This window comes from Plectropomus leopardus, chromosome 7, assembly GCF_026936395.1.
Source record: "Plectropomus leopardus strain MGB_pleo_1.0 chromosome 7, ASM2693639v1, whole genome shotgun sequence".
NCBI classification, from domain to species: Eukaryota; Metazoa; Chordata; class Actinopteri; order Perciformes; family Serranidae; genus Plectropomus; species Plectropomus leopardus.
This window is the reverse complement of record NC_142182.1, coordinates 32,994,533-33,010,229: the sequence shown is the minus strand read 5'-3', so window position 1 is coordinate 33,010,229 and position 15,697 is coordinate 32,994,533. Positions and strand designations below refer to the sequence as shown.

Genomic DNA, 15,697 nt, shown 5'->3' with positions numbered 1-15,697 from the left:
TGGAAAGCATGGAAATAGTGTCAACAACTGACAGTAAAATATTATATATTTCATAATATTATTTATTTTCATTAATATTCAAACACACGTATCACTGTATAATTTTATTCTATTTTAGTTCATTTTAAAGAACATAATATCTTTAAGGCTTTTTGTTTTTTTTCAAAAGTCTAGAGTTTTTAAAATTTATTTCAGTTAACAAAAAAATGTTTTCCTTCCACACCTAGTTTTAGTTAATTATAATAACATTAATGCTATCATGATGATGTTTAGAAGACGATACTAACCATCTTTTAAGCATGGTAATATGCTAACATTTGCGAATTAAGCACTAATCACAAAGTACATCTGTGGCTGATTTCCATGCCATTCATTTTACAGGTATTTGGTCTAAAAAACACGTGGCTCTGGATGATCTCAGTTCATCTTTTTCAGGACATTAATATCTGCGCTATTTCTGTACCACTCTGTCAGGTAAAAGTTGTGGTATTTTGCAGGATAAATGACAACTTTGACCAGTTGGTGGCACTGGAGGAAAAGTCAGGGGATCACTTAAAGTGTTTAGGAATTATCCTCTGAGCACAGTGGATGGCTGCACCATATTTCATGGCAATCCATAAAATTGTTGTTGAGATATTTCTGTCTGCACTGAACTGTTGGACCAAGATAAACAAACCCTGGCTAAAAACAGGATATAATACTTTGGGACTTACTGATATTTATGTTGTTCTTTCCCAGAGCCACCAGAGCGAGGAACAATAAATCTCTGTATAAGCTCCTTTTACAGGGAGGGAGGGAAGGAGGGAGAGAGAGGGAGAGAGAGAGAGAAAAACAATTAGATTTTCCATCCATATCGCTTTTTACACATGGCTGTATACGCTCAACTCTTTATCTTCTCACCTCTGCCTTTTAAAGCCCAGCTCTGGCCCCAGCAGCTGGATGATCTGGCTCATGGGCTGATAGACGTCACTCTTCTTAATGCTCCTCACAAAACCCTGCAGCAGCTCCACAGTGAAGAGCTGGCCATCTTCACACAGCCCAGAGCGAACCAGGGAGTTTGCGCCTGCAAAGAACAAGAGGTAAAAGTCACCCCCCGTTCAAAGGCTCGTTCATCTCCATCACTCCAAATCAATTCTGAAAGAATAGCACTGATAAGGGCGGCATGACTAATAGGAGCTCTGAACTGAATTATGCATGATTTTCTAGTTACTTCATATGCATTATTCAATTTACATGTAAATATCTGACCTTGATCAAACTTGCCAGCAGAATCATTTTCTGCACAATAATTTCACCTTGTGAACTACATTATGGCTCAGTTTCAGTTAAAGTAAATGCTTGAGCGACTTACAATGTGTGTTCCACAGGACATAGCAGGGCTGAACTTTGTCTTTGTGCAACTTCAGGTTGTCCCACATTATCCTCACAAGCACCTGCTTACTGTCCTCGGAGGAGACGCTCTGCGGAGTCTGCAAGGGGTAAAGCAGGTGAACGATTAGCTTTTCTGCTGCTAACACATGGAATGTCCCGCAATCCACTCTGAAACTTAAATCACTTCTATCCATTGGTCAGTTCAGATCTCTGATCACCAATATTTCTGTCACAGTCTGATACTGTCTTAAACAATTGTCAAAAAATCTTTTCTAATATCATTGTAAATTTGGATTTATTTAAACTGTATTGTTTTAAATGCTTTTAATTGGTTAGATTATTTTATTACTCTTCTTATCGTGCACTTTTGGTTGAATTTTTGTGCGATGTACTTTTCACGACATCACTGTAAATGAGAGGTTGCTCTCAATGATCCATCAAGACTAAATAAAGATTGAATGAACAAATGATTAATACCTTACTTTGAATGTTACAGACCTTATAGGAAAATGTTAATGTTGATGCATTTATAAACATATTTTTTTCATGTTTTTTCATAAAACCAAATAAAGAGATGTTCCCAGTGAAAATTGGAATTGTCTGTGTGCTGATTTTATGCATTGCTCTGTTTTTGTCTTTTTTTTCAAACTGCCACTAGGAGTCACCAAAGTTTTAACTATACACACATGAGGTTTGAAGGAATAATTTGACATTTTGGGAAATTTGCCTTTTTGCTGAGAATTAGATGAAAGATCAATAGCTCTCTCTTGGCTTTGCTTCATGCAGATATGAGAGTGGTATCGATATTTGCATCTAACTCATGCCAACAAACTGGAAAAGCGCATTTAACAGAGCTGATAAATGACAGCCTTACCGTTAATGGGTCAATTTATACACAACCGTGTGTGTGTGTGTGTGTGTGTGTGTGAGAGAGCTTGACAGACACCTGTGTGTTTACCTGGTCTCCTTTGCTGCAGTGCTGGGAGGCCAGGATGAGAGCCGGCAGGTTACTCGGCAGCTCCAGCCTCCTGAAGTACCACACGAGGTTCCAGAAGACGATGGGGTGTTGGTCGACAACGCTCGGGGAGGAGATGGCCTGGTCGCCCTCATTTACCAGCAGGCTCTCCAGCTCCTTCCACAGAACCAGAGGGCTCAGGTAGGGCACCGTCACGGGAGCCGGCTCAGCGCTCCTGCTGCTCTGCTGCTCCTGCGGGGGCGCTGCAGGTGACGGAGCTGCACAGTCTGCCGCAGACATTTTGGCCTCGGGACTGAGGGAAGCCGACGTGACCTCCTCTGTAACAGGATTACTCTCCTCAGAAGACCTGAGGGGAGACACGGAGTGGATGTGTTTAAAGAAGCCGTGGGGATAAAAGACTTGGTGTCTGAGTGCGTTTGTGTGTCAGTGCGTCTCAGAAAAAGTGCCAGCTAGCGAGACAGTACAACAATAGACAGTCTAGCATAAGAGATCAAAGACATTAAACCTCATATTATCAGTGGATTCAGTGTGAAATGATGAAAGCACCTGGATAATTGTTTGAAGCGTTTCTGTACTTTATAGCGCTCTGTGTAACGGGAGCTTTTACCTTCTCCGTGGTCTCAGGTCTTTGATTTCCACATTGAGGAATGGTAGGAAGGCTGTGCCGCAGAATGGACAAGTGCTGTTGAGGTTGGAGTCATTTGCTGTCCAGCCGGCCATGATCTCCTCATCATACACCAGACAGTCACACGTCTTACAGAGCGAACAGCTGGACATCAGCACCTAGGACAAACGCAGCAGACAGAGTAACACTTAATCATGATAATTTGAGTCCGTCTACAGATGAGAGATTTTTGTTTTTTTGATCAAGGTCTTTTGTAGTTTCCAAATATATCACAAAAACAACAAATACAGCTTGAACATGTTACATCTGAAACAAGTTCCTACCAAACTTCCCGCTTCCCACCCACTGGATCATTAATAACTTTACAGCCGAATAAATAAATAGATCAATTATCTTTAATTTTAAAGAAAAAATAAGAAACAACAATTAATAATAATAAATAAATAAATAAAAATCCAGATGAGGGATTTTTGTATGAGAATAGCTTACCTCCATGGTATAATTGGGAGTGGGCTGGAAGCGGCAGGTGTCAGGGGAGGAATCTGGAGTGTGGGGGGGTTTGAAAGGAAGTGCCAAACCACCTGGATACGAGGGAGGATTATACAATTAGACACATGAGACAAAGCCAAGATTTAACACAACTGTCAAAGCTAAATCTAGATTTGATAAAGCAAAAGAAAAATTAGAAGAAGCAGCAACTCGTTCTTGAAGTGTATAGTCAGTGGATTTTTTTTTTCTTGTGCTGCAGGTTTAGAGAGTCTCTTTCACATTGGTGTGTGCACGTGAGTGTGCATGCACATGTGCATGTTCTTGTGTTTATGTATAGCACAGGGCCTGTGGCTGAGTGCAGAACAGCCTACACACTGAATCAGCCCTCACGCCTGCTGGCCTAGTTTCACACAGAACAACACCCAACGCTCTCCATTACTGAGCCCTGCTCTTACTCTAAATTTAGATCGTCAAGAAGTGTTTTGCTAGGAACCAACACAACTCTGCAGTTAACACAGCAAATTTAACGAGCAGGGCTGTGAGCTATGACTTTTTCATGTCGGAGATGCTTTCATAAAGGCTGCCAACTGCTTTAAATGAGTGTGGATTGCATTGTTCGTCTAGAGCAAATATTTTTAAAATTCCACACATCAGCATGAAAACTAGCCCAGCTAGCAGGGAACGTTCCCACAACACTGGCTACTGTTACCTACAAGTTGCAATAATGTTTTAAAGAAACCATTTTAATTAATTTAATGTTCAAAGAACATTTTAAAGATGTTTATATGGTTAAATGCTAAAGAAGATGTAAAGATGTAACTGGTGTATTTTTAGGATGTTTTGGTGATGTTGCGAGGTGACAGATCAGAGAATGTTCTTTCAGAAAATGTTCTCACAATGTTACATGAAAACAAAGGAAGAAAATGTTAGTGAGGACTTAGATTACAGACCATTTTTTTAATGATTATACTGTACTACGTACTATGTACTGTACTGTGATATGTTAAAAAAAAAACAATTTTCAACATGTTTTAGAGAATGTTACCCTAACTTTAAGAAGATCAGTCTGGGAACTGAAAGAAAACTTGCTGCTGAAAACATCACTAAAACATTGCATTGGCTGAACCATTCTCAGAACATTTTTAGAAGCAAAAATTGCTCACTGGGTAGGCACTTTATTCCAACAATGTTTGTAAACTGATTCAAGAATATGCCACTGACCAGAGAAGGAGTTGTGTCTGAACACTCTGTTGGGGGTGCTCGGGCTGCCCAGGTTGTTGTGACCTACAACTGGGCTCCTCCTGAGTCGAGAAACATTTCCGTGCTGGGGGGAGGTGAAGCCGTCTGGATCCAGACAGCAGTCATTATCCAGCAGTGAGGAGCAGTCTGCCTCTCCTGAGGTCAGCGATGATACACTAATCCGGTCACAGTTTGCATCCTGCAGGAAACAGTTATACTGGAAATATCAGTAAGGTAAATGTTAAAGGTTTTTTAATGTTAAAATAAATATTGTTACAAGTTGCCTAATCTGTATAGGATTTTTCTTTCATCCATGAGGTGACTCCTTATCAATGTGATTAATTAGATTATGATCAGCTGTGATAGAGGGGGCTGGACTGTGTCTTTTGTGTCTACAGCAACCAAGTGTGTAGAACACAGTGTCGGTACAGTCTTTGACCTCACGGTAGACTGAGAAAGTTTTGTGTTAATTTGTTTAAAAGTGACACTAAATCAGCCAAATGAAGGCAACGGAATCAGGAACTGCAGTGTTGTGATTTGGACTGTTTTGTTTAATGTGTGAATTAAGAAGCGGAGCCCAGTTGGGATGGCACAGTTTCAAAGACTTTCAAAGAACGAGCCATGACAGGGAAACGCTGCACTACTGACCTGTGTTAGTGAAGTCTGGGAGGAGAGGCGGGAGTAGAGGCGGCTGGCCTTCTCAGCCACGCCCTTCCCTGCAGATATGACGCTGCTCTTGAAGATGTCCAGGGTCGGAGTGAACAGGGAGTCCATGGAGAATGATGAGGAGGAGGGAGTAGGTGAAGAGGGCGACACCAAAGAGGAAGGCCGCTCCCTGTCTTTGGTACCCACACCGAGAGGAAGCGAGGGCGACGGCCTCAGCCTCTCCTTTGATTTCACCGGCAGTGGGAGGTGTGTGCTGGAGCGGAGCAGGGTAGAGGGTCGTGGGGAGGTGTGAGGAGACGAGGCGGATCGAAACAAGGGGCTCGAGGGGTTCTGCAAGTCCACGCTGGGCGTGCGGCTGCTCAGAGGGCTGTTGCCATTATTCATGTACATCTCAATCTCATCGGCGAGGTCGCGGCGGGCCGTGTTTGTGCCGCTGTTCTCCTGATCGCACTCTTGTACCGCATCTGCCGCCATCAGTGACAGGGGATCAAAGCCGCTCTCAATAACACCTGTTCTGCTTACAGTCCCAGCGTTGCAGCTGATACTCCTCTCTATGGACAAACCCGGCCTGTCCACTGCACCGCTGCAGCTGACACTTCTCTCCACCGCAGCTTTCTGCTTATCGGTCTCTGTCTCCTCCTCTTCTACCCCGTGCAGCCTGTCAGCAGCTAGGTGATGCTGCTTTGATGAGCCAAGGTGGGGAACGGTGAGCCTGAGGCCACCTTGTCCACCAGACAAGTCCAGAGATTTTGGCCTCTCTGACTTTGGCAGAACTCCACACAGAATGGCGTCACTAGATGGACTGGAAGCAAGCTTGTTGCCTGTGACAAAAACATATACGTGGCATGACATTCAGCTCACATGAAGTTGGACTGACATCTGAGGCTTTTATATGCAGTTATAACGATTCCATGACAATCTTTCTAATCCTACCTGCAGTGACATCTGTTGAATTGCAGCTTCTAGCAGAAGGAGAGGCGTTGCTGATTGGAACCTCGATCTCTGGTGCTGGAGATTTAAATGACACCCAGTCATTACAGCAGAAGTTCTTAAATCGGCACTATACAGAGGTGAGACTAAGTTTTTTTTTTTTTACACTTTTGCAATTCACTTACAAGTCTCAAGTCTGTGCAATCAAGTCCCAAGTCACATCTCAAATAAAAAAAGGCAGATCCCGAGTGAAATCCCAAGACAAGATTGAATAGTCCAGAGTGAAGTTCAGAGTCAAGTCAGAAATCCTAAACTTCAAGTTTCAACTCCTAAAACAAGTCAAAATGTGCTATTTGCTTACAGTTATGCCAATCTAACAACAGAGTAAGAATATGCATTAAATTTACAAAAATTCTCATGCAAGAAGAAAGATTGCACTCTGCTGGAAAATTGTAGAACCACCGTCACTTGAAACGTGGAAAAATGAGTTGATGAAATGTCTCAGGCTGGAGAGGTTTACTTAATGTTAAAGGTAAATAAAAAGAGATTGTTTGTATTCTGGACTCATTTATGTTCTTCTTGGCCAATGAAACATGTATCACCTACTGAAAAGGAAAAGTTTTATGGATCACATGAAAGTATTGATCCTGTCTTTTATTTTATTTACTTTATTTTAGCTCATTTTAGTTTATTACTTTGATGTTTATTAAATCACTCTTCTATTCACATTTTTTTCATTTTTTAATTTTTGAATTCATTCTTATATTTTCATCTAATCAATTATTTATTTTTTTCAGTTCATTTATAATCTGTTATTATTATTATAGTTATTTTATTGTAATTGCTCATTTTATTTTCTTTGTCTGTGGGATTGTGTGACTGTATGAGGGGATACATATTTGTTGATTGATGTACATCTATTGAAACTTGAAATGTCAATAAAAATATTGTTAAAAATTTGTTCAAGCAAGCACAGCTGAACATAATTATATGAAGTACTGCTGACATTTCACTTTTACAGCATATAGCACTATTAAACAGGACCACAACGTAATGAAATTTTGTTTCTCTCCTGGCTTATTGTATTCATATCTCATATTGGAAAACATACCCTTAACTTTCTAATTTATCAGACATTTTCTGCAAGATTATTCATTGTTTTAAATGCTACTGTATGATGTTGCACGGTTTAAGTCTAAGGGAAATAAGAAAAGATTAACATTAACATGAGTTTATTGAAAATATGAAGGGAAATTATTTGATTCATGGCAAAGTTTTTAAATAATAGTAACTATAATAAAAATACTTTGTAATCTTTGGGTTTGGGGGAAGGTATCGGGTATTTTTTTAGGGTAAAGGCTTGAGTCCAAGTGAAATCATAAGTGTTTAAGTCCACGTCAAGTTGCAAGTCAAGTCTAAAGTCATCAGATTTGTGAATCAAGTCCAAGTCATGTGACTTGAGTCATACCTCTGTCATTGCATCCATGTAAAATCTACATTTTATAAAGAAAATCATCAGTTGCTGGAGTGTTGCTGTTTACAGCAGCATGAAGCTGTTGCACTGAGGTGAATTAGGGTGAAACTGGCAGCTGTGTGGCTCCTTAAGGGACAGCTATTAATCTTATAAATATGGCTGTCTTGTCCCAAAAACCTAAGTGCCCCATTAAGCCTCTAATGAAAAGCCCACACCAATTAGTGAGTGAGGACTATTGATCACAAGGGCTGGAACAGAGATTTCATCAAGTGAGACACGGTGTTAATAGCAACAAAATTCAAGACAAATCCTATCATGCAAATAATCACCTGCTTACATAATGCATTCATCCAACACCAGAATCTGTTTCTCAAAAACATCTAAATATAACTGCAAATGGACCGTTGGAGAATACAGTACACCCACACTGCCACATGATACCCGAGCTTTTAAAGCCAGAGTGTTCATTTCACTGCCAGTAAACGGTGATTCACTCCAGCAGAAATGGTAGCTAAGTGTCAAAGATGAGCGATAGAAGCTAATCCATAACTCACTGGACTGCAGCGGCCCTTTGTCTTCAGTCAGTGCTGCGCTGTCACTCTCTCTGCTGCACATCCGCTCCTCTTCTTTGGAAAGTGAGTCGTAGCCCTGGTCTGACTGTCCACCTGAGAAACATAAGAGGCTTTACTCTTCTGACAAACATCGACTTATTTGATTGTGTTTTTTCACCTGCTTAGTTTCCTCTTTCGGAAAGAGCTGAGGGAATCAAAAAACAGATATTTAGTCTCTGGATAGCTACACAAATGACAACTGATCTGAGAGTTTTTCTTCAACAGAGCACTGTAACGTTCCCTACAGCTTACAGCAAACAGCGCTCCCAGAAATAGAAAAGCAGGAGCAGCAGGAATAGAGTCTTTGAAAACTTGCATCATATTCACAAGGTCAAACTGCAGGAAAAAAGGTACAAACCTGCTCGACTGTGATTTATTTTATTCTCACAATTTCTGCTTTATTCTTTTGTTTTCTGCTGAGGGGAATAAAAGATGAGACAAGTGATGAGCCAGATTCAAGTCTATGATAGTGTTAGTGGAAGAGCTTTATCCTGCTGATGGACCACTATAAGCTCTGTTGTCTCCACTGTCCTTTATCTACAGCCCATTATTAATAATGTGAGGACAAAATATGAAACAACAAAAAAAAGTCTTTTTTACACAGAGATAGCACTACAGGGCTGCTAGAAAGTCCCTTCTTTACAGCACATTTGCATTTTTACACAGAACCAAACAATGGTGGGATCATGGTGCTCTGGTTTCGCAGAAGAAAGGAATCCATTTGTTGTCAAAGTCTGGTTTATATTTTTTTCATGTGGAGAAATGCAAAATTAAAGTTCATGAATCATGTGGTTTAGCTGCTTTTGAAGTGGTGAATTAAATCAAATTGAGAGTTTTTTTCAGAGAGAAACTGAGACATAAAGAGAAGCGGTGGCACTTAATGAGTGAATGAAATAGCTCGAGGAAGAAAGAGCCGTTTCCTACCTGTACTAAATCCATCATCGCTGGAGTCCATTTTAGTGAAGTCAGTGTCGATGGAAGTGCGCTCTGCGGAGTCATTAGCACTGTCCAAACTGCCGTGACTGACTGTGTCAAGATCGCTGCCGTCTGAAGTGAGACAACAGAAAAGGGATGAGGATGATTAAAACAAATGACAGAGCACCAGCAGGATACGAGCCCTGCTTGTGTTAGAGCTCTGTATAAACAATCACTGAACATCGCTGTAATCGGTGTCATCCGCTGCGAAGGTGCAGGAATGCTTTGAAAGTCATATCGCCATCAACGAGACTGAACAACATGAACATGATACCAGAGTGCCAAAAGATAACCCAGATGTCACTTTTCTGTCTTATTTTTATCTTAAAGGAGAGGAAAACAAGGGCTGAATAAATCACATTTTCATTTTGCCAACTATACATTCACGGATGTCACTGAAAGGATCTCGGTATAAAACATGATCACATTACGATTTGGGAAATTTGAATTAAAAATCCTCTTTGTGGGGTGAATGCAAGCAAAGTGAAGTCACGCCAGAAACAACCAGATTACAGAATAAGATGTAAAGCATGATGTTTTTATTAGAGCCCCTCTGCACAACATGCCATTATGGTAATCAGAGCCTAACTGGGCTGCTGTGTTAATTAGGGACTGGCTTCAAGAGCAACCTGTGTGTTGTGACTGCTGGGGAGGAAAACCTCTTCACTCTGTTTAATTAGTGCCATTAAGGAAAGGAGGGTTGGGAGCGACATGTGCTGAAGGAGGTTGGAGTCGGGATAAACCTTGCATGAGACCAGGAGAGATGAAACAAGTGCTCCCACAGGATCAGACTCATTTATAAATCTTTTCATTAAGATCTAGGTAAGTAAAAAGAACTCCTATACTTTCAGTCTCTCAATTACAGAACTTGAGCACAGTTGAAAAGTAATTACCGCAGAACTTAACTCAATCTCCAAGAAGTTAAGACCTGATTAGTCTTGGGTATAAAACAATTACTCCTTGCTTTGGTTTTTTGCAGGCAGTCAGAGTGGGGGTGTATGATAAACTGTCAGTTACAGTAGTTATTAGTTATAAAGTTATTATTATCATTTTATCTCTTTAGTTATTTGGTTTTTTTTGTTTTTATCTTTCTGTTCATAGGGTTTATTCTGCCTCTGGTGCTGCTAGCGCTTCCTGAGCTTCTGGTTTTAATGAGTACTCCTACTATTAATGAGTAATCATATTACAGTCTTGTTTTTATTCATGTGTTTGCATAATTTGCATAACTTCATACATAACTTCTGACTGATTGATTGGTTGCAAAGCTCTATCTGGATGTTAGTATATTTACCTGAAAGCTGAGGGTCTCTGTGCAGCGCCTGTTGCTTTCTCCCCGCTTGCTTGAACTGGAGCACACCGAGGACCACATTCCTCAGCTTTCCCCACAAAAAGTAGCCTCCTCTGGTGGTGGAGGGCCAGGTGCTCTCCAACACCGCCTGCAGCAATTAACACATACAGCATATTTGGTCATGTATTTTCAGATTCAAGCTGCAAGATTCAATTTAGTTTCAGATTAGTTTTTTTCCGCCATTACAGAACACACAAAGACACACCTTGTTGTAGTAACCATAAGTGATGGCGTTGGGTTGAACTCCGGCTTTCTTCATCTCAAACAACACCCTGACAGCAAGGACTGGCTGGCTGTACTGCCCGCACAGCTGTAGCAGCACGCGGTAACACACCTTGAACACAAAACAGGAGGATTTAAAAATCAATCTATAAAACTTAATATATATGAAGTCATGTGGTTGTTTATGCACCTCATCTGGAGCTTGCAGCTTCTTGTCTTGCATCTTCCTCAGCACGTCGTAAGCTGTGCGCAGAGCCCGCACCTTTGAGTGGCAGGTGCCAACAAACCCTGGCAGGCAGATGAACCAAAGGCCGTAGCAGTGGCGCAGCAGACACTTGGACCACATCTGAGGCATAGATGAGTGGGTTTTGGCCATCCTTTGAGCTGATTTGATCTCCTGAAGAAAAAGAAAAAAAAAATCACATTTAGAGATAAAGATCTTCTAGCAACCAGATTTGCATTTTGCATTCACATATACACCCGTATCCATCATCATGTAGAATGAATACAGCGGTAAAATGAGCTTAACTTCCTTAATTGCAAACATAAAAACAAACAAATTGGCTCAAATTACATAGGATCAGATCTGACAATAAATGCAATCCAATTATGTTTATTTGAATTTGTATGGTTTCACACTAGAAACAGCTAGTAAAACACATAAAATCAGCAGGAAACAAGGGGTTTATAAGTGGCATTTCTAAACAATAAATCATCTTTTATTTGTAAGACTGAGTCTACTTTCAAGAAACTCTGACATCTCACACGGCTGACCTGTTTAGAGCGCCTAAAGATGGCCGTAGGGCTGGCTGGGCTGCTGTGGCGTGAGGCCATGCCTGCTGATGGAGGATTTGTTCCCTCCAGTGGCTCCAGAAGCTCAGCATTCAGCACAGGAAAGCCAGAGTAGCTGCAAAAAGACATACCTTCACTCTTAAAAACATGAACCGAAATAGACATCAATCCCATATAAACACCGGCAAGCCGAGTGACATGCACAATGGTTTGGCTCTGATGCGCTGGAAGCTTGAGCGCTGATGTACAAATACAAAAGTGACATGTTCCGGCTGAAAATAATAACAAAGCCCTAAAGCAGTAACAAATTCTCCTACAACAAAGGCAATTTTCGCAATGCCTCTCCTTTGGGAGCTGCATTGTGTGCACCAGGTGTCGGCGAGAAGTGCTCTTGAAATGGGTGTCTGTTTAAGACACCGTAAAAGAAAGAAACAGCCTGTCTTGTAGTGAAGACATTGATGTGCAGCGTGGTACCTATAGCACAGAGGATGCTCTTCTCCCTGTGGTAGTGGAGGCAGCTCCGGAGGGTTGATGTAGACCGTGTGCTCGCTGCGGTGGGATTCATCCAGTTCGATCAGTCTGGTTTCCTCTGGCCGCTCGCTGTCCATCTGTTTTTTTAAGAGAAAAAATTGTCATTGCCTTCCTCTGTTCTTCATATTTCATCTAAACACAAATCTATTCTTTACTGGGTTTCATTACATTTTTAATCAGGTTAAGTGCAAATTTTATTAAATTTCTAGAGAACTACATTTTTCGGAATTTAAATTACTGGATGCTACAGGACTCGTGCTCTCTGCAGTACTGATGTCATACTCATGTGTAACATGAGTATGACATCAGTTGCATGCACGTTGCATGTGGACGTGCCCAGTGCCCTCCGGCTGTCCACCAGCGTATCATGGCAACACCACCGGTTCTGTCCAAGCGTGATTTTATATGACACCTTCACATGGAAGGTGGCCTTTGACATTACTCTCATACGGCAAAAGCACTTAGAGTGGCGCTATTTAACGAGTTCAGAGTGAGAACGGGCTGTATATAAGTGTGTATTAATTTGATGCCTGTGTTTTCTGATTTATCTGTTTATGATGTTATCATGTCAGTACAGCTTTGCAAAGAGCAGAGTGTTTTTTAGAATGAAGGCCCAACTTCTGGGTGACCTTCACTGTAATGAATGTGAATACTGAAAACAAACAAACAAACACAAATCTATAGATGCTAAAGCTGTCTGGATGCTCACACGCATCTAATACTGTCTGAGCCCTCAGATGTGATCAGATGTGAGGGGCAGTGAGGACAAACAGATGTTTGTAATGAGTCCATCTACATCAGAAATATGGCTCCACTCCATCTCACTAAAGGGCACTGCCAAGGCTTGATCCCATGATTCCTCCAAGACTAAATGAATCCAGGCTGCAGTGACCTAGACAAAATGGATGCCATGTTGCTCCAGGGACACAAAACCATTAAACTGTGCCGCCTTGGCAGCGACGCTTGATACTAAACTGCCACAATTCCTTCAGCTCAGAACTGAGAAGTGTACATGGCTGCACTGGGAACAGCGGCAGCAGCACTCCTTTGTGTTGTGTGGCAAGGTAAAGCCGTGTTCTCTTTTAGGGGGAAATCACTATTGAATAGCTGTCTGGAGATCATAAAAAAGCCAGCTATGCTCATGTGCATTCACTTGGCTTATCTGAATTGAGTACCAGCTTATCTCGAACATGAGCTTCACAAAAACGTTAATATTATGGCAGCGGCTGAATAGCTCCCTGTTGCTACTGTGTTACAGGGTTTGTTCCACTCGGTCGAGTGGATGATTCAGTCAACTAACTCCCACTGACCTATTTGCCCTCACTTAGATTCTGCTCAGTGTTTCTCCGCTTGTTGCCCTTCCTCTTACACCTAATATGTCTTTCTCAATCGCACCCTCTTTGTCAACCTCAGCAGTACTGTTGCTGAATGAATCAATGCTTCCACTTCTCAATAATAACCGCAGTGACCACTTGTACAGGAGCTCCCACTGTTTATGCAGGATGTAGATGTGACTTCCTGATTGCACAAGTTTGCAAGCACACAGAGTTTTTTTTTGCAGGAGAGGGCGATGTTTTGTCTTTTTGCGTGTGTTACAAAACATGTGTGGGCAGGTTGTGTTAATAAAAGCTTTCAAATCAGCAGATGACTAACGTTCGTACAACGACAATGAGCATCTCACTGTCTACATTCTGTGGGATTTCAACAATAAAACTCAAAATATGTTGACAAATAAGGATTATAACCGACATCTTTGTTTGTCATTCTTCTGTGTTAAATTTATAAAAATTAAACTAAATCACGTTAGTTGTGATACAGTTCAGGCTATTACACTACGTAGTCTACTATAACAGTGCAATTTGTGAGTCCTCTGCATAATACACAGTTTACTCCCATTTACAGAATGAATGCACTGTTATTATTTGACTCTTCAAAGAAAAGGAGGGTAAAAGCAGCACTCTCAGTTGATGTTACTGAGGCTGAATTACACTGCGGAGGACAACAAGCTGCTAGAAACACCATTTTTTCACTGGCATCAAAATGCGTACCACAGAGGGTTAATTGCATGTCTGGTGAATGATTGTACTGTTGCTACCTTCAAAGAACAAGTGAGAACCGCTGCTCCGTGGACTGCTGAAAGCATGAGAGAGACCACGGGGATAAATAGAGTGCACATCAGCATGTTTTAATATCAAACTCAGTAAAATTAAGGGTTTAGTGGAACAGTGGAATAATAAACTAATAAGACTAACTGAGACAGTTTTGGTGAGTTTCATGATGAGTTACAAGTGCAATTAAGCTAATATTAGTTTGGTGAAAGAGAGAAACTTGGAAAAGTATTTATTTTTTTGTATTCAGTAAGGTAAAAAAGAAATTCCCAAATTAGGAAGTGTGTCACTTTATGGTCCAACTTGACGTGTCTTTTCACCACAGACTGCAAAAAATAATGAATGAGCAATTGGTTCACGGACTCCCATTTTAAAGCCTTGAGTTTGATATAAGTATAAAATATAGAATAAAATGTTAGCAGGTGAGTTATATACAAATTTACCCCTGTACAGGTTTCATGAATATTGAAATTAGCTATAGGGATAAAAAACATGTTTTGCTCTTTCTGCCATATCCTAGTTGTCTGATTTAACATCCTTTTTATCATTAAAAAAGGTGAAATATTTCCTGAGAGGCTCATCTGCCAGATTCTACAAAAGACGGCAGCCTATCATTTGTTATGTAAATACTCTTAATTCGCTGTACCCTATCTGATTCTCATTGCATCTAATTTCTTGGAGTAGGCATTTTGTCTATCTTTCATGTGGAGTTCTTCTCCCTGTTCTTCTTTTTTTAAAATAGTTTTTGTTGTTGTTATTTTTGTGTTAATTACTTTTTGGGGGCTTGAGGTGTGTGGTTGGGGTGTTCGGATAAGATGGCGTTTTGTTTTTCTGTTCTGCACACCACAAAGAGGGTGGGGAGAAGAAAAAAAAACAAATAGAACATATATTTGTACTTTGCATTTGACATTTGTACAATACTAGTTCCCAATTAAAAACAAAACATGTTTATTTGGTGCCTTCGGGGACTGACTTGCTTCTGGAGCTGCCCCATCTTCTTTTGTACTTTACAAATGATCACAGCAAGCAATGCAATGTAGCGTTCTACTCTCAATCTATTTCTATGATTATATTTGAGAGACTTTTAGAGTCAGGATAGTGCATTGTCATCTGCACAAATAATTAATCTCACAGTCTCAGCGTCCCCTCAGAGTCTCACAGTTCTGCTCTTTGTGTGCTTCACTCTAATGGCACCTGGTTCAATAATGCAGATTGCTGACACACACTGACAGCTAATGCACATCCTCACAATCAAGACCTCTCCTGCACTTCTAACTGCACTCACCTCTCTTTGATTTATTCAGCACACACTTACACAAAACACTGAGCTGAGTCACGCA

General features: G+C 40.8%; 1 protein-coding gene across 2 annotated transcripts in view; it reads right to left on the bottom strand.

Moving 5' to 3' along the window:
• Positions 1–15,697, bottom strand: part of dennd4a (DENN/MADD domain containing 4A) — a 32,717-nt gene that overhangs the window by 2,302 nt on the left and 14,718 nt on the right. For both annotated transcript variants that reach the window (XM_042495646.2, XM_042495647.2), the window contains 16 exons: positions 12,193–12,326; positions 11,701–11,833; positions 11,117–11,323; positions 10,910–11,038; positions 10,648–10,792; positions 9,306–9,428; positions 8,325–8,435; positions 6,300–6,374; positions 5,349–6,187; positions 4,683–4,899; positions 3,462–3,553; positions 2,955–3,130; positions 2,330–2,693; positions 1,352–1,469; positions 901–1,063; positions 714–778 (listed from right to left, as the gene is read on the bottom strand). In XM_042495646.2, the coding sequence (XP_042351580.2) occupies positions 714–778; positions 901–1,063; positions 1,352–1,469; positions 2,330–2,693; positions 2,955–3,130; positions 3,462–3,553; positions 4,683–4,899; positions 5,349–6,187; positions 6,300–6,374; positions 8,325–8,435; positions 9,306–9,428; positions 10,648–10,792; positions 10,910–11,038; positions 11,117–11,323; positions 11,701–11,833; positions 12,193–12,326 (3,091 nt within the window). The remainder of the gene's footprint in view (positions 1–713; positions 779–900; positions 1,064–1,351; positions 1,470–2,329; positions 2,694–2,954; positions 3,131–3,461; positions 3,554–4,682; positions 4,900–5,348; positions 6,188–6,299; positions 6,375–8,324; positions 8,436–9,305; positions 9,429–10,647; positions 10,793–10,909; positions 11,039–11,116; positions 11,324–11,700; positions 11,834–12,192; positions 12,327–15,697) is intronic.